Raw genomic sequence first — 18921 nt, forward strand, 5'->3', positions numbered from 1 at the left:
CAATATTTCTGCACAGGGAATTACTTTCCTTGGCCACAAAATAAAATGCTACCAACATATCTGGCAGGTGGTGAACCACATTTAGAGTCTAGCATTTGTTGCATATGCTTAATAATAGATTGGGTAACTATTCTAGTCTCATACAAATGTCTGGATAGCTGACAGAATTCTGTAAGCGTGATTTAAGGTATAATGGTTAAAGGCACTATTTGACTACCTGCCTATCCGTATACCATACTTTTAGGCATATGCATTCTAGAGAATAAGGCTTCTTTCACACTAGCAAATTACTCCGTTTAGCAAGTTCCGTCGCTAGTTCCGCCTTAAAATCAGCTGTCACCGGCAGTAACCAAATCCTATACGTCCGTTAGAAAATCCCATTATAGTCTATGGGATTTTTCTAATATCCGTTTTAATCCATTATAGTCCGTTATTGATAATGGACGTTCTTTTGTGACGGAAGATAGTACGGAAGAAAATAGTTCCTTTTTTCTTGGTCATATTGTGGCCCAACTTTAGTTGTGTATATTTTTAGTCTAATGCTTTTTAATTCTTTAAACTGCATAATTCATAAAAAAAATGTTTTAACTCTTTATATTTAAGCATTATATTTTACTTAACAATGGAATAGGTGGAATTATGCAATAACTGGCATCCTTGAAGTCAATATAAAACCACGTCTTCATATGTGGTCATGGAGACATATTCGGAAACACCGCCAAGAGGTGAAGAGATACAAAGAGTTGTATAAAACCAAAATAACATCAAAGAAACCATCTGAAGACATTATTCGTTTGACAGAGGTAATGCTTTTATATACCTTTTTATATTGTGACAATCATTTTGTTAAAATCATATTTAATGGAACATTAAACTTAGAATGAAATGATAAATAAAGAATTATTAATAAGCCTGCATATTTTTTGGTTGAACATGAAACAGATAATTCTTATAAAAAATGAAAGGAGTTTTAAGGACTATCCAACCAGAAGGGTCTTTTTCTCTTTTCCTTTTTTTTTTTTTTTTTTTTTAAGAAGTATGCCCGTTTAACAGTATTAAAAAAAAAAAAAACCTTTACTTACCTCCAGCGCTCCCACAGTGCCTCTGATGCCGCTCTGGTCCTCTACTGTGATCCTCTTTCTGTCAGAAATTGTGACACTTTGGCCCAGAGTGTCTTTCTGCCTGTCATCCAATTACTGGTCGCAGCGATGTCCCGTCTCGGTGAGTGAACAGCTGAGGTGCAGTGTGACACTGAGCCCAAGCATCACAATTTCTGACCTGAAGAGGATTGCATCCTGGGACCGGAGCAGTACATTGGAGGCACCACAGGAGCACTGGGGGTAAGTGAAGGTTGGTTTGTTTTTTAAATACTGTTGAGTGGGCATTCCTCTAAAAAACTAAACAAAACAAAAAACACTACTTCTGGATAACCCTTTGAATCTCCTACTGATCTGTTCCATATTCAGTTGGTGACTGTCTGAGAAAGTGGGGGCATAGATAAGAAGGATGGGATTTATTTATTTTTATTTTTCCTACTACAAATAGCAGATTATGTAGGCTCCTGCTTCAGTTAGAGTTCTTACAGCCAGATACATGACCGTAAGGAGAATAAGGGTATAGATAGCTCCTAGGGCATAGGGTATAGATGAGTTCCTAGGAAACATTCAATGAGTTTTCTTTGCATATCTCTCAAGTTTAATAATAATTTGAGATTAAATAGGATTAAATTTAACCCCTTAAGGACCAGGCCATTTTACACTTTAGGACCAGAGCGTTTTTTGAACATCTGACAACTGTCATTTTAAACATTAATAACTCTGGATTGCTTTTAGTTATCATTCTGATTCCGAGATAGTTTTTTCGTGACATATTCTACTTTAACGTAGTGGTAAAATTTTGTGGTAACTTGCATCCTTTCATGGTGAAAAATCCCAAAATTTGATGAAAAAAATATGAAAATTTTGCATTTTTCTAACTTTGAAGCTCTCTGCTTGTAAGGAAAATGGATATTCAAAATAAATTCTTTTTGGATCACATATACAATATGTCTACTTTATGTTTGCATCATAAAATTTACGTGTTTTTACTTTTGGAAGACACCAGAGGGCTTCAAAGTTCAGCAGCAATTTTCACATTTTTCACAAAATTTTCAAACTCACTATTTTTCAGGGACCAGTTCAGTTTTGAAGTGGATTTGAAGGGTCTTCATATTAGAAATACCCCATAAAAGACCCCATTATAAAAACTACACCCCCAAAAGTATTCAAAATGACATTCAGTAACTGTTTTTACCCTTTAGGTGTTTCACAGGAATAGCAGCAAATTGAAGGAGAAAATTCAAAATCTTCATTTTTTACACTCGCATGTTCTTGTAGACCCAATTTTTTTTATTTTTGCAAGTGGTAAAAGGAGAAAATTTTTACTTGTATTTGTAGCCCAATTTCTCTCGAGTAAGGAAATACCTCATATGTCTATGTAAAGTGTTCGGCGGGCGCAGTAGAGGGCTCAGAAGGGAAGGAGCGACAAGGGGATTTCGGAGAGAACATTTTTCTGAAATGGTTTTTGAGGGGCATGTCACCTTTAGGAAGCCCCTAGGGTGCCAAAACAGCAAAAAAAAAAAAAAAAAAAAAAAAAAAACACATGGCATACCATTTTGGAATCTAGACCCCTCGGGGAATGTAATAAGGAATTAAGTGAGCCTTAATACCCCACAGATGTTTCATGACTTTTGCAAATGTTAAAAAAAAAAAATGTTTTTGCATAAAATGCTTGTTTTCCCAAAAATGTTACATTTTTAAAAAGGGTAATAGCAGAGACTACCCCCCCAAATTTGAAGCCCAATTTCTCCCGATTCAGAAAACACCCCATATGGTGGTGAAAAGTGCTCTACTGGCGCACTACAGGTCTCAGAAGAGAAGGAGTCACATTTGTCTTTTTGGAAGCAAATTTTGCTCTGGGGGCATGCCGCATTTAGGAAGCCCCTATGGTGCCAGGACAGCAAAAAAAAAAAAAAAACACATGGCATTATATTTTGGAAACTAGACCCCTTGGGGAACGTAACAAGGGGTAAAGTGAACCTTAATACCCCACAGGGGGTTCACGACTTGCATATGTTAAAAAAAAAAAAAAAAAAAAAATGCTTGTTTTCCCAAAAATTTAACATTTTTACAAAGGGTTAAAGCAGAAAATACCCCTCCTAATTCAGAAAACACCCCATTTGGGGGTGAAAAGTGCTCTGCTGGCGCACTACACGTCTCAGAAGAGAAGGAGTCACAAATTTTGCTCTGGGGGCATGCCGCATTTAGGAAGCCCCTATGGTGCCAGGACAGTAAAAAAAAAAAAAAAAAAAAAAAAACACATGGCATTACATTTTGGAAACTAGACCCCTCGGGGAACGTAACAGTGTTACAGTGAGTACTTACACCCCACAGGTTTTTTAAACAGTGGGCCGTAAAAGTGAAAAATTTTATTATTTTGCACTATATTGATAGTGTTACCCCAAATGTTTCATTTTCACATTGGGTAATAGGGCAAAAGGCCCCCAAAATTTGTAGAACAACTTTGTCTGAGAAGAAAAAAAAACCCCATATGTGGATGTAAATTGCTCTGTGGATGCACTGCAATGCTCAGAATAGGAGTAGTGAAAATTTTGTTGTAATTGAAGTCGGGGGTCATGTGCATTTATAAAGCCCCCATTGTGCAATAACAGCAAAGAAAAACCCACATGTGACACCATTTTAGAAACTACACCCCTCAATGAACATAACAAGGGTTACAGCGGGAAATAACAACTCACAGGTTTTTTGAAAAGTGGGCCATGAATTGAAAAATTTGATTTTTTTACAGTAAAATGCTGGGGTTACCCAATTTTTTACATTTTCACAAGGAGTAATATGAGAAATTGGGTTGCAAATTTTGGAGGGCTTTTCCCCCTGACTATAAAAATACATCCACATATGGGGTAACGTGCTGGGCGGGCACACAACAAGGCTCAGAAGTCATAGAGGTCAGTTTGTATTTGTGGCCTATGGCATATCAGTGGCTGACGGTTACATACATTCCGAGGAAAATACAAAAGTGAAACACCCACATTTGACACCATTACAGAAAGTACCCACCCTGAGGAATGGGTATGGGGTAAAGAGGACATTTTTAACCCACAGGTGTTTCCTAAATTTATTTTCCAGGAATGGATGAAGGGTAGCTTTTGAAAATTGCAAATTTCAACCTATTCTCTGCTTCATTTTTCTGGGAACAACTAACATGTGACTCCGAGTTGTCGCCTGGAAATACGACAGAGCTCAGCAAGAACTCTTCACATTTTAGGCGGATGTTTGTTACGGACCTAACAGTTACATACATTCAGAGGAAAATACAAGAAAGGAACACCCACATGTGAACCTATTACAAACAGTACACCCCCTAGGGAAGGTGTATAGGGTGAAGTGGAGATTTGGAACAGACGGGTGTTCCCTTCATTTTATTTTACAGGAATGTATGAAGTGTACTATGGGGGGAAGAAAATTGCAATTTTACTGATATGCCAATTATTTTCCCAGAATGATGACCCAGAGTACAGCCAAAAGTAAAAATGATGCCCACCCCAAACCCTCTGAATCATCATTCTTGGAACGGGATGTGTGGGGCTGTCCCTATTCTGTTACCTCAAATGCGCAACCCGCTCAGGTGGGGAGAGAGCGTTGCGCATTTGAGGCAACTGCAAACCTCCAATGCTGTTGACTCTGTGTCCCATGACCCATTTTTCGGGGACATAGATATTATGAGGGGCATTGGGAAAGAGGTTTTGGGTTTGATTTTTTGGGGGTAGGGTATTTTGGTATTAAATTTGGAAGACAATGTACCCTGGACTGGTACATTGGAGCCGAATTCTGGGAAATGAAATTTAGGGCAAAGGATGGAAAATTTAGTACTCCATGGAAGTGTGATACTCCCTGAAGCAGCCTATGCAGAGGCCCGGATGATCGGGGCAAGTGTCACACTGAATGGTGGTGTCCCTCCGTCTCCCCTTCCTGTGACACACACTGCATCTTTTCTGGGTTCGTCCTGACCTTCCAGTGTTGGGGATCACACCTGGAAAGTGTTGGCCGGGGACCATCCGGGGACCTAAAGTTCCAGAGGTGCTCTGACCCGCTCTTTGGCGGTCACCATAGATGAGGGCCTTTAGAACTGCAGGTATGTCCCTGTGTTGCCAGCGTACTTGTACAGTATAAAAGAGTTGTACATGGCAACCTGTACCATGTAGACCGCAACCTTTTTATACCATACGCGTGTTTTCCGCATGGCATTATATGGTTTGAGGACTTGATCAGAAAGATCAACTCCCCCCATATACCGATTGTAGTCCACAATACAATCGGGCTTGAGGACCGATCCCACGGTACCTCGCACAGGGACAGGGGTGCTGCCGTTCCCATGAATAGTGGTGAGCATAAGGACATCCCTCTTGTCCTTATACCGGACTAACAACAGGTTCTCATGGGAAAAGGCACGGGACTCACCCCGGGGGATAGGAGCATGTAGGGAATGATGGGGCGGAAGGCCTCTTTCATTCTTCCGGACTGTCCCACAAGCGACCATGGATCTGGCGGCGAGGGATGTGAAGAGAGGGATACTAGTATAAAAGTTATCCACGTAAAGGTGGTAACCTTTATCTAGCAATGGGTGCAAAAGGCCCCAAACGATTTTCCCGCTAACACCCAGAGTGGGGGTACATTCTGGGGGTTCATAACGGGAATCTCGTCCCTCATACACTATAAACTTGCAAGTGTACCCGGAGGTACTCTCGCAAAGTTTATACATCTTCACGCCATACCGCGCTCGTTTGGTAGGGATGTATTGCCGGAAGCTGAGTCTCCCCTGGAGCGGAGCCTGTGCCTGGACTTTATAGAATTGCAGAACTCTTGCCCATGACTGCACCATTCAGTGTGTCTTCTAAGGAAGCCGTACACTCCACATAGCTGTTGGATAAACACAATAATCTGACATGTTGAAATCTTCTTAAAGGGGTACTCTGCCCTTGACATTTTACCCCCTATCCAAAGGATAAGGGATAAGATGTCTTTTCACGGGATTCCGCTGCTGGGGACCCCCGCAATCTCTCCTGCAGCCCCTTGAGTCATCACTGCAAACAGCTAAGTTTGCTCTGTGCGTGATGACTCTCGATACAGGGGCTGAGCCGTGACGTCACGATACTCTGGCCTCTGTATCGTGAGTCATCATACACAGAGCAAACTTAACTCCTTGCAGTGATGACTCGAGGGGCTGCAGGAGAGATTGTGGGGGTCCCCAGCAGCGGGACTCCCGCAATCAGACATCTTATCCCCTGTCCTTTGGATAGGGAATAAGAGGTCTAGGGCGGAGTATCCTTTTAATCATTCTCTTCCAACATCTGCTGCAGGGAGTACGAGGATGGGGAATCAGGAGGCCTCCATACACACATACACAAGTAGTCAGCAAGTCCCATTGATATCGGTGGGTTCAGTTGACATCAGTCTCATATGTGAGACTCCTATGTTTAGGTGTCTGTATGCAATATGAAGACTCCCTGCGATGGTCCTCTGATAAACTATTACAATTTTTCAGGAAAGGCTTTGTATTGCATAGGGTTGCCCTATAGACAAAGCCAGTGCTATATTACAAACTGAATTGTTTGTGCACAGTGGGACAGTTTAACTATTCCAAATGCACTAGAAATTATGCGCCGTTTAGACATATTTTTTTTTTATCAGATTTTTTAAATTAACATTATTAAACATTTTTTAAAACATACAAACAAATAAACTCTCCACAACACAGTTTAGACATTTTTAGATGTTGTCGTGCCTCCATTGGAAAATGGACATGGCTTAGACATGACCCTGTATGTCAAAATTTTGGTGCAGTATGTTTCTGTATACCATACCAACTAATAGTTGGTCTAAAACTAAACAACATTTTGTAATGATGTGCCATTTTTTTCAAACAGTATGGCCTCTGTGAAACATTTACAAAAAGAAGTTTTAAATGTCAGTCTTAGGGGTACGTTCACACATACGCAAAATGATGCAAAGAATTTTCTGCTGCAGATTTCAATGTAAACTAAATGACTGAGCACAGCTTCTAATCTGCAGTTACAAATCCTGCGCATCAATTCTGCACAGGATCCTGTATGTGTGAATGTACCCTTTAAGGGAATGTATCACCTATATTTTTTCCTGATTAGGAAAAAACATGTTTTAGTATCTGTCTCTAATCAGTTTCAAATTTTTGATTGCAATTATTTACTTTTTTGTGTATTATGGGGGCTGCCATCCTGTCTAAGCTGCTTTTAACAGCATTTAGTGATATGCTTTATGGCAGGACCCATGGACATAAACAACAATAGACGGGATCTATGCCATTCACGTTAACTGGAGATAGCGCTGGGCATTCTCTAAGACCATTTTAGAGGTCATTCTATGGGGAGGCTGATCTCTGATGTGAATTTTGGTAAATACAGTGTTATCTCTTTGCTGGTGTCACCTTTCACTGTAATTCTGTCTGTAATGGGGAAAAAAGGCATTACTGGAAAATGATCTGTACAGAATAGGTAATTCATTTTAGTTTTAGACCTAGTGACCAGAGTGAAAATTGCAAGACTTCAGGGATTTTATTAAAAAAATAATAAAATGGAAAATTGGGGAAAAAAGTAAAAAAATTCTAAGAAGATAAGCTTAACATTAAATGTTGATTTACACAACAGGTCATTTTCTGATGACACATTAGGGTAGATTTATCAAAACCTGTACAAAACCTGTGAGAAATAGTTGACTAGTTGCCCATAGCAACCAACCAGATTGCTTATTTTATTTTTCAGAGGCCTTTTAAAAAATGTAAGAAGTGATCTGGTTGCTATGGGCAACTGTTCAACTTTTCCTCTGCACAGGTTTTGATATAAATACATCTTCAGAATCAGCATCACACCAGTCCTCAGGTTGTATGTGGTATTACAGCACTATTCCATTCCATTGAAATGAATGGAACCAAGTTTGTTATACTACACACAGCCTGAGGACAGGTTTGGTTTAGTTTTTTTGCAGTACTTGGCTCTCTTTTTGTATTCTTGTGCCACCCCTTTAGGTAAAATCCCTTTGGCATTAACTTTGGCAGATTTATTAAGGTGCAATGCCCACATTTTTAGGTATACTAGTTTAATTAATTTCCCTTATACGCTCCCAATTCCATTTTTTATTTATTAAGTATATAGAACAGCAATTTGGCTAATATTATTTGTGTCTTAACAATTTTTTTCTAAAATGTATCTATTACCATATTAAAGGCACATATCCTTAACGCATTCTACTCTATGAGTCGAGCAGCATGTTAATACCTAACAGCATTAGCATTTGTGGACATTGTTCACATTAGTGATTTTATATGGCTTAGTTTAATTTATCACAGGATCAGAACTGTTGTACAACCTGATGCAAATCCATTCTTAGACTCCAAGTGTAAAATGTACATTATAGTTATTTGTTTTTAGTTTTTGTTCTTCATAGTTGTGATGTTTTAGCAGGTTCAAATGCCATTAAAGTCTGTGAGATAACACTAAAAAAAATGTGATCTATGTCACCTACATTTTTCTTTTCTATTTCCCATACATTTTTATAATATAGAAATACTGTACATTTATACATACACATGTAAATGTATTTATATATTAACCCCTTAAGGACGCAGGACGTAAATGTACTTCCTGGTGAAATGGTACTTAACGCACCAGGACGTATATTTACGTCCTAAGCATAACCGCGAGCATCGGATCGATGCCCGGATCATGCGCGGCAGGTCCCGGCTGCTGATCGCAACCAGGGACCCGCCCGTAATGGCGGACATCCGCAATCCCGCAGATGTCAGCCATTAACCCCTCAGATGCCGTGATCAATACAGATCACGGCATCTGCAGCATCGCGGTCACTAAAATGGATGATCAGATCACCCGCAGCGCTGCCGCGGCGATCTGATCATTCAGCACGGCAGACGGAGGTCCCCTCACCTGCCTCCGCTGCCTTCCCGGCGTATTCTGCTCTGATCTGCCTTCCCGCAGACCAGAGCAGAAGATGACCGATAATGCTGATCAGTGCTGTGTCCTATACATAGCACTGAACAGTATTAGCAATCGAGTGATTGCTATAAACTATTAAAGTGTAAAAATAAAAGTAAAAAAAATTTGAAAAACCTCCTCCCCCAATAAAAATAATTGTCCCATTTTCCCTATTTCACCACCAAAGTGTTAAAAAAAATATTTTATATACATATTTGGTATCGCCGTGTGCGTAAATATCTGAACTATTAAAATAAAATGTTAATGATACCGTACGGTGAACGTAAAAAAAAAAGTCCAAAATAGCTGCTTTTTTCTAACATGTTATTCCCAAAAAAATTAATAAAAAATTGATTAAAAGTTTTATATAAGCAAATATGGTATCAATAAAAGTACAGATCACGGCGCAAAAAATGAGCCCTCATACCGCCGCTTATACGGAAAAATGAAAAAAGTTATAGGTCTTAAAAATAGGGGGATTTTAAACATACTAATTTGGTTAAAAAGTTTGCGATTTTTTTTTTAAGCGCTACAGTAATAGAAAAATATGTTATCATGGGTATCATTTTAATCATATTGACCCAAAGAATAAAGAACACTTCATTTTTACCGTAAATTGTACGGCGTGAAAACAAAACCTTCCAAAGTTAGCAAAATTGCGGTTTTCTTTTTAATTTCAGCACACAAATACCGTATATACTCGAGTATAAGCCGAGTTTTTCAGCACGATTTTTCGTGCTGAAAACACCCCCCTCGGCTTATACTCGAGTGAACTCCCCCACCCGCAGTGGTCTTCAACCTGCGGACTTCCAGAGGTTTCAAAACTACATCTCCCAGCAAGCCCGGGCAGCCATCGGCTGTCCGGGCTTGCTGGGAGTTGTAGTTTTGAAACCTCCGGAGGTCCGCAGGTTGAAGACCACTGCGGCCTTCAACATCATCCAGCCCCCTCTCACCCCCTTTAGTTCTGAGTACTCACCTCCGCTCGGCGCTGGTCCGGTCCTGCAGGACTGTCCGGAGAGGAGGTGGTCCGGTGGGATAGTGGTTACGGGCTGCTATCTTCACCGGGGAGGCCTCTTCTAAGCGCTTCGGGCCCGGCCTCAGAATAGTCACGTTGCCGTGACAACGACGCAGAGGTGCGTTCATTGCCAACGTACTTCTGCGTCGTTGTCAAGGCAACGCCTCTATTCCGGGCCGGAAGCGCGGAGAAGAGGCGCCCCCGGTGAAGATAGCAGCCCGGACCACCTCCTCACCGGACCACCTCCTCTCCGGACAGCCCTGCAGGACCGGACCAGCGCCGAGCGGAGGTGAGTACTCAGAACTAAAGGGGGTGAGAGGGGGCTGGATGATGTTGAAGGCCGCAGTGGTCTTCAACCTGCGGACCTCCGGAGGTTTCAAAACTACAACTCCCAGCAAGCCCGGACAGCCGATGGCTGCCCGGGCTTGCTGGGAGTTGTAGTTTTGAAACCTCTGGAGGTCCGCAGGTTGAAGACCACTGAGGGCGAATGATGAGAAGAGGATGATGAAGGGGGGGTGTGGGGATGATGAAGGGGGGTGGGGATGATGAAGGGGGGGGTGTGTGGGATGATTACAAGGGGATGATGAAGGGGGGGATGTGCGGGATGATAAGGGGATGATGAAGGGGGGATGTGTGGGATGATGACAAGGGGATGATGAAGGGGGGTGGGGATGATGACAAGGGGATGATGAAGGGGGGGTGTGGGATGATGACAAGGGGATGATGACAGGTGATGATGATGAGGATCTGGATGATGACAGGCGGTGATGATGATGAGGATGTTAATGACGGGTCTGGATGATGACAGGGGGGGATGAGGTATTTCCCACCCTAGGCTTATACTCGAGTCAATAACTTTTCCTGGGATTTTGGGTTGAAATTAGGGGTCTCGGCTTATACTCGGGTCGGCTTATACTCGAGTATATATGGTAGTATTTTTTTGGTTGCGCCATACATTTTATGGTAAAGTGAGTGATGGCATTACAACGGACAACTGGTCGCGCAAAAAACAAGCCCTCATACTAGGGATGTAAGAAAAAATCGATTTGCGCGATTATCGCGATTTTTTGTTCTGCGATACTGAATCGATTTTAAAATTCTGAGAATCGATTTTTTTTTATAAATTATTATAATTAACATTTACTGTATTTCACTCACTGAGTCACAGTCCTATTTGTCTGTCTTATTTTTTTTATAACACTTAAACTCCTGACCACTAGTTGGCAGTGTACCTGTTATCAGCTCTGTCCCACTCGCAGGCTGCTACCGCGAGACTACAGACTCAGAACAAACAGGAAGGAAAACGTACGCACTCACAGGACAACTTTCGCGGGATCTAGTTCTTTCTCAGCTAGAATAAGTTTCCCCAAGCTTTTAATAGGGAATATCGCGATATATCGTGATATATCGCCAACATGACAGTATCGCGATATATTGCGATATATCGAATCGCCACCCTGGTATCGCGATTCGAATCGAATCGCCAAATTATTGGCGATTCACACCCCTACCTCATACTAGTCTGTGGATGAAAATATAAAAGTTATGATTTTTTGAAGGCGAGGAGGAAAAAACAAAAACGTAAAATTTAAATTGTCTGCGTCCTTAAAGCCCAAATGGGCTGCGTCCTTAAGGGGTTAAATACATTTTTTTTATATGTTTACTTTTAATGCATGGTTTCTCAACCAGTGGCAAGACACAGGTTCAGGGAATATTCAGGGCATAAGTACCTTTTCTGTTCAAGCAGGCCAAATTATGGGGGACTCTATTATGATCTGGTTGTGATATGTGCTCATGGCTGTACGTCAGGGCAATGTTGCAATATGGCTCTGTTGATGGGAAATATTTGCGCACAGTCTGTCAGCACAGATTACCTGAGATTGTCTTTCTGAGACAAACTCTTTAAAACTTGAGCTGAGAGGGGAGAACAGCATTGATAGGTGGAGTGCAGTGTTATATGCTGTCAACTAAGCAACTGTTCTCAAAGCCATGAGTGAATGTAGCCTTAGTACTTGGTTGAAGTTCTTGGCTTAGAAACTATAAGAAAGACCGCCTTAAAAACTTGTAATTTGTGAAATCTTACAGGAGCATGAAGAAACTTTGGATATATTTTGCATTACTCTAGCAAGGCAACAGGCAGAAATGGAGGTAAGACTAGTATATGATGTATTTTTTAAATATTTTTTTGTCTTCATTGTTTTGTGAAACTGTGTATTCTTGTGGGAAAAGGTGATAAATCTACAAGCTTTGAATAATGCGATTACTTAACTTTTAGGCAACCAAGGCTGGACTTAAAATATTCAGACCTGGTGTAAAAGATGAAGATAGTAATTCAAATGGATGGTTTGGTTGGATGTGGGGCTGGTCTGGGGAAAGTCCAGAAAAAAAAGAAGAGGCAAAATCTGGAAGTAAGTGCGGTTTATAGGTGTTTGCTGTAATTGTAAAAAAAAAAAAATTACTATGGGATTTCTGGTTTTTATTGTAAGATTTGTAACTGTTGGTTTAACACCAGCAATATATAGTTTTTTGATGCGATGCATTATATTTAGGGTTTGTTAGAAATTTGTCATACATAAATGTAATTTTTATTTCAACACAAAAACAGTTGTGATACACAATTACACAAATGCATCTATTGTATTAAATATGAAGCCTGAATATTTTGTTCTAGTTGTGTGTCTGGGCAATGGGTTCACACAGACAAAATCTACTGCAAAAAAGCAAGGTTTCCATCTCCCATTGACCTCTGTGGGAAATGTTTATAAAAAGCCTGTGGTTTACAAAACGCAGCACTGAAAAAAGAAGTGACTTTATTTTTCAGAGCAATTCAGCTTAAAAGCAAGCATTGAGATGAATACAAGCTTGAAAAAAAACACATGAAAAACTACAAAGTAGCACAAAACACTGGATCTAAAAATGACATGTTGTTAATATGTAGACATTCACAATCACTAAGGCCCAGATGTATCAAACTATATGAGAGAAAAGCTGAAGTGATTTCCCAAAGCAACCTATCACAGCTCAGTTTAAAAGTTAAAGAAGCACTCCAGGATTTGTTTTTCTTATATAGTGCAGCATAGGCTATACACACCAGTCATGGGACATGTAGGCAACATTAGGAAATCATTTCAGTACTAGAATTGCAACCAGAATGGCTGTAAAGTCATGCATGCCACATCAGCTTAAACCATTAAAGGGGTACTCCACTGCCTAAGCGTTCTGAACATTTTGTATGCAGGTGCCGCCACTTGTGACATCATGGTCTCACCCCCTTGTGATGTCACACCACACCGCCTCAATGCAAGTCTATGGGAGGGGCGTGGCGGCTCTCACGGCCACTCCCATAGACTTGCATTGAGGGGGCGTGGTGTGACATCAAGAGGGGGCATGGCCATGAACGTCATGAGCTGTGTCACCCGCACACAAAATGTTCAGAACGCGTAGGCAGTGTAGTACCCCTTTAATGGTTTAAGCAGATGTGGCATGCATGACTTTACAGCCATTCTGGTTTCAATTCTATTACTGAAATTATTTCCTAATGTTGCCTACATTTCCCATGGCTGATGTGTAGCGTTTTATGATTGCATCTGGTCATCTAATCAGACTGCTGGTGTTTGGTGGGTTGAGGTCAGTTAACATTATATGCCGTTTTGATGCATTTTCATGTTCAAAGTGTGTTTTTTAGAGAAATGTTGCCACGGGACAAAAGTAATTTCACCTGTAATCACATTTCAGGTGTTTTATGAAGATTTAAGGTCTTTAGGCTGTGCTCACACATTGAATTTTTAACTGCATTTTTCACACATTACTGCACTTTGACAGATTTTGCTGTGATTTTCCAAAACAAAATTACATACCCTAGAGATAGCAACAGCAATTGTACTAACTATGTAACAGTATACAGATAAAACTGGGAGGAAGCTAGCAGGAGCGATCTGATAGCTAAAGGATGTCATGATGTTGTTTACAGGAAATCAACTGACCCAGGACTGACCATCTTCCTCTAAGCACTGTGATCAGACTGGTGATCCAGTTACAGTAACAAAACACATGATAGATGGTACTGTAGGACAAGTGATGGAGAGTGTGCATGATTTTAGCAAAAAACTATTCATGCCCAGATCTATTTATGCTATCTATGTCCATAACCTTTCCTACTCCATTGTATTTTTTGTACAAGATCTGGTTTTAAATGCAAGGTGATTACATTAAACAGGTTATCCGGCAATAAGCATTATTTTTTAAATGCCAGGCTGCCAAGGTTAAAAAAACAAAAACAAATTTCTTGCCTTCCACACTCCCCACGTGCCTCTGGTGTAGCTGCTCCTTGCCTCTCATACAATCCTTTTCCTGGTGTAAAGCAGCAAATCACAGACCACAGTGGTATTCCTCCTCATCCATTGATTGGCAACAATGTGACATGTTGGGCCCCAGCACCAGGAAGAAGACTGGGAAGGCAAGTAAATGTTTTTTTTTTTTTTTTTTTTTTAATGTCGGCAGTCTGGACTTATTTTTAAATATTAATAGTTGTGGTATGTTCTGTAGTATATAATAATATTGACTTTTAAACAGAAATATGTATTGTTTAGACAGTGAATATTATATGTTTTTTAAGGTATTGGAGAATTGATGACTCTGGAAGAGAAAGCTAAGCTGTATGCCGCAATTGGATACAGTGAAACAGCAGTAGATCCAACTCTTCCAAAAACGGTAAGCAAAGTGTTAAGGTCAGTGGATAAAAAAATGTAAATCATTTCATATAGACTATTTTTAGTGTATCTACAATTACAATAGAAGCAAAGATAATTACAGCAAATGTTTTAATATTGGGACAAGGGGAATACTCAGAAATCATAGGGACCCATAGCAAAACATAGACTTGCCCACCTCCAGTAGGAGTTCAAAACTAAGTAAGTGTATATAATGTAGTTGGGTTTTAAGATACAATTTACCGGTATATAATTTTTGTATAGACTTTTGTAGTGTACAAAAATAAAGTTTAATAAAAATGTATAAAATAAATATAGTCTCTCAGCAGTTTAACACATGTTTAAAATTCCCACCAGATGATGCCACTAGAGATGAGCGTATATACAGTGATTCGATTCGTCACAAACTTCTCGGCTCGGCAGTTGCTGACTTTAGTCTGCATAAATTAGTTCAGCTTTCAGGTGCTCCGGTGAGCTGGAAAAGGTGGATACAGTCCTAGGAGACTCACAGAGAACGGGTTAAGCCCGGTGGGTCTGGGTTGCTACTTTCGGCGATCTGCTGCTCCAAGCCTACTCAGCAGGCTAGAGCAGCAGAGTGCTGAGAACACTGATCAATGCTATGCTATGGCATAACATTGATCAGTGTATGCAATCAAAAGATTGCCTGTTATAGCACCCCCATGGGGGCTAAAAGGGAAAAAAAGTTAATAAAAGTGAATTAACCCCTTATCTATAAAGTTTAAATCACCCTGCTTTTCCCATTTTTTAAATAAAATAATGTAATAAAAAATAAAAATAATCATATGTGGTACCGCTGTGTGCGTAACTGTCTGAACTATAAAATTATAAGGTTAGCTAAACATCACGGTCGATGACGTCCACGTAAAAAAATACCAAAGTCCAAAATTGTGCATTTTTGGTCACTTCATATACCATAAAAAAACTAATAAAAAGCTATCAAAAAGTCCCATCAAAACAAAAATGGTACTGATAACAACTACAGACCACGGCACAATAAGTGAGCCCTCATATAGCCCCGTACGCTATAAAGGTTATAGGGGTCAGAAGTTGACAATTTTAAACATGCTAATTTTGGTTTATGTAGTTATCATTTTTTAAGAAGTAAAATAAAACAAAACCTACATAAATTCGGTATCTTTGTGACCGTATGGACCTACAGAATAAAGATAAGGTGTCATTATTACCGAAAATTGCACTGCGTAAAAACAGAAGCACCCAAAAGTTACAAAATTGCATTTTTTTTTTTAATTTTTTTATTTCACTGCACAAAAATGTATTTTGTTTGGTTTTGCAGTAGATTTTCTTACTAAAAGATTGATGTCCTCACAAAGTGTAATTGGTGGCATAGAAAAACAAGCCCTTTTATGAGTCTGTAGGTGCAAAATTGAAAGCGTTATGATTTTTAGAAGGGCAGGAGGAAAATAAACAAGTATGCAAAAACGAAAAATTGGCTTTGTCCTTTAGGTCAAAATGGGCTGAGTCCTTAAAGGGGTGCTCCGCCCCTAGACATCTTATCCCCTATCCAAAGGATAGGGGATAAGATGTCAGATCGCCGCGGTCCCGCTGCTGGGGACCCCCGGGATCTCTGCTGCGGCACCCTGCTGTCATTACTGCACAGAGCGAGTTCGCTCTGTGTGTAATGACAGGCGATACAGGGGACGGAGCAGCGTGACGTCATGGCTCCGCCCCTCGTGACATCACAGCCCGCCCCCTTAATGCAAGTCTATGGCAGGGGCGTGACGACCGCCACACCCCCTCCCATAGACTCGTATTGGGGAGGTGGGCTGTGACGTCAATAGGGGCGGAGTCGTGATGTAATGATGCTCCGGCCCCTGTATTGCCCGTCATTACGTGCAGGGCGAAATCGCTCTGTGCAGTAATGACAGCGGGGTGCCGCAGCGGCGATCCCGGGGGTCGCCAGCAGCGGGACTGCGGCGATCTGACATCTTATACCCTATCCTTTGGATAGGGGATAAGATGTCTAGGGGTGGAGTACCCCTTTTAAGGGGTTAAGGGTGTATTCACCTGTACAGTATCCTTCGCATATTTGATGTGCAGGATTTGAGGCTGCAGATTTTATGCTAAAACTATGGTAAATGGCTGAACAAAGCATCAAAACTACAGCTTCAAATATGGGCAGGATACTGTACGTGTGAATAGACCCTTAACAGGTCCAGAAAGTGAATAAACCCTTAGCAGGTCCAGAAAGGTGTGAGGAAACTTAGCTGAGACTGCTCCAGTGACTCAGAGCCCCATTACCAAATTATTTTTATACTGTAATTTCACCTAAAAATGCTGCATTTCAGACCAAATCCTAGACAGTTGTGAGAAGAAAGCCTTTAATGTGACCCAGCATATTATGTGAATATAATCTATATGTTTTATAATTAGATTTATTGCACCAATATTTGTATTCATATATAGACCCATGCACACAGCATTTTATTATGATGTTCTTTACCTTATAGTATGAAGCTATGATTGTATGCATCAAACTGCTGAGCATGTCCATCAGATTACAAGAAGACAAAGGAAAAGCTGAGCTGATTACTCTTGCCATAACTGATCTAAGCACAGTGTTAAAACAGCGTCCTGGTGCACAAGCACTTAGGTGAGCAGTGCAATACATCTCCTATATAGTATATAAAATTCTACTTTTCACCACAACCCTCCTGGAGAAGGAATATGTATATCTTGCTAGTGTCCCTTACACAACTGTAACCACCTATTAATAAATGCCATCAGCCGCTCAGCTTTTATAATAATGCTGCACTATCTACACAGGAATGTGCAGATCATGCAGTGTCTTCTCCTGGTGGTGGTGCCTGTTGATAAACAGCTCCCTAAACTTATTTGGGCGCTGCCTAATAACAAGGCTTGGTGAAATTATTCCTTATGGAGTCGATTGTTTAAAATTAAACAAATTCCCTTTTTTTCTTCTTACAGGTTTGAAGCCCAGATTGGAACATTTGAGATAACAGGCATACCTAATGGCAAAAACATTCCATGTCTGTTGTCGTCACGAAATGTGGTGGTAGACAATAACATTTCATTGTTAAATCTCATGTTTGAAACAAATCCACTAGATGAAAGTGCTGATCAAAGGCTAATAGTAGATTCTCAGCCTCTTGAAATAATATATGATGCCGTAAGTACCAATAAAGTGTGTTATTGCTTATAAAAGTATCCTCACCTCATAAAATGCTATCCTATTGCTAGGATGAGGTCTGACCTTTTGGTCTCCCACAATGCTGTTGTATAAATACAAATGAACAAAATAAAGAGGCCTCAGCAATAGAGCTGGGCGGTATGATCAAATATGTGTATTACGGTATTTTTGTAACTTATGGTGGTTCCATGGTATATAACGGTATTTCTTTCACTGCCACCCCCCTCCAGTCATGTGACCCACGAGCGCTGTTCTGCTCCCCCCCCCCCCAATTAATGATCAGCCCAGCGGGGTACTACTCACATATGTCACCCGCAAGCACTGCCCTCCTCCTCTTTGTTGGGGGCCGCTGGCGATGGAACTCTATACTGTACGCCAGTGGTCTCCAACCTGCGGACCTCCAGATGTTGCAAAACTACAACTCCCAGCATGCCCGGACAGCCAACGGATGTCCGGGCATTCTGGGAGTTGTAATTTTGCAACAGCTGAAGGTCCGCAGGTTTGAGACCACTGCTGTACGCTGTATCCCTATTCCCGGGCTGCAAAAGATAAAGTAAATAAACTTTAACTTACCTATGTCGGCCTCGCGCTGTTCCTTGGGACTGGAACGTCGGACAGCCGTCAGCCTATCACCGGCCGGAGCGATGTCCCGCCCCGGCCAGTGATAGGTTAAACGCACTGTCATGTAAGAAGCCGGCCATAGCTCCTTACATGACAGTGGGCTCAGCCTATCACTGTCCGGCCGGTGATAGGCTGACGGCTGTCCGACGTTCCAGTCCCAAGGAACAGCGTGAGGCCGACGTAGGTAAGTTAAAGTTTATTTTCTTTATCTTTTGCAGCCGGGGCATAGGGATACAGCCGTTGGCTGTCCGGGCATGCTGGGAGTTGTAGTTTTGCAACATCTGGAGGTCTGCAAGTTGGAGAC

General features: G+C 40.9%; 1 protein-coding gene across 2 annotated transcripts in view; it reads left to right on the forward strand.

The window, feature by feature from the left end:
- VPS13A (vacuolar protein sorting 13 homolog A) overlaps positions 1 to 18921 on the forward strand; it is a 350725-nt gene that overhangs the window by 102305 nt on the left and 229499 nt on the right. For both annotated transcript variants that reach the window (XM_056523518.1, XM_056523526.1), the window contains exons 13-18: positions 632 to 803; positions 12183 to 12245; positions 12373 to 12505; positions 14713 to 14807; positions 17296 to 17438; positions 17774 to 17975. In XM_056523518.1, coding sequence (XP_056379493.1) covers positions 632 to 803; positions 12183 to 12245; positions 12373 to 12505; positions 14713 to 14807; positions 17296 to 17438; positions 17774 to 17975 — 808 coding nt within the window. The remainder of the gene's footprint in view (positions 1 to 631; positions 804 to 12182; positions 12246 to 12372; positions 12506 to 14712; positions 14808 to 17295; positions 17439 to 17773; positions 17976 to 18921) is intronic.

Source organism: Hyla sarda, chromosome 1, assembly GCF_029499605.1.
Source record: "Hyla sarda isolate aHylSar1 chromosome 1, aHylSar1.hap1, whole genome shotgun sequence".
Taxonomy (NCBI): domain Eukaryota; kingdom Metazoa; phylum Chordata; class Amphibia; order Anura; family Hylidae; genus Hyla; species Hyla sarda.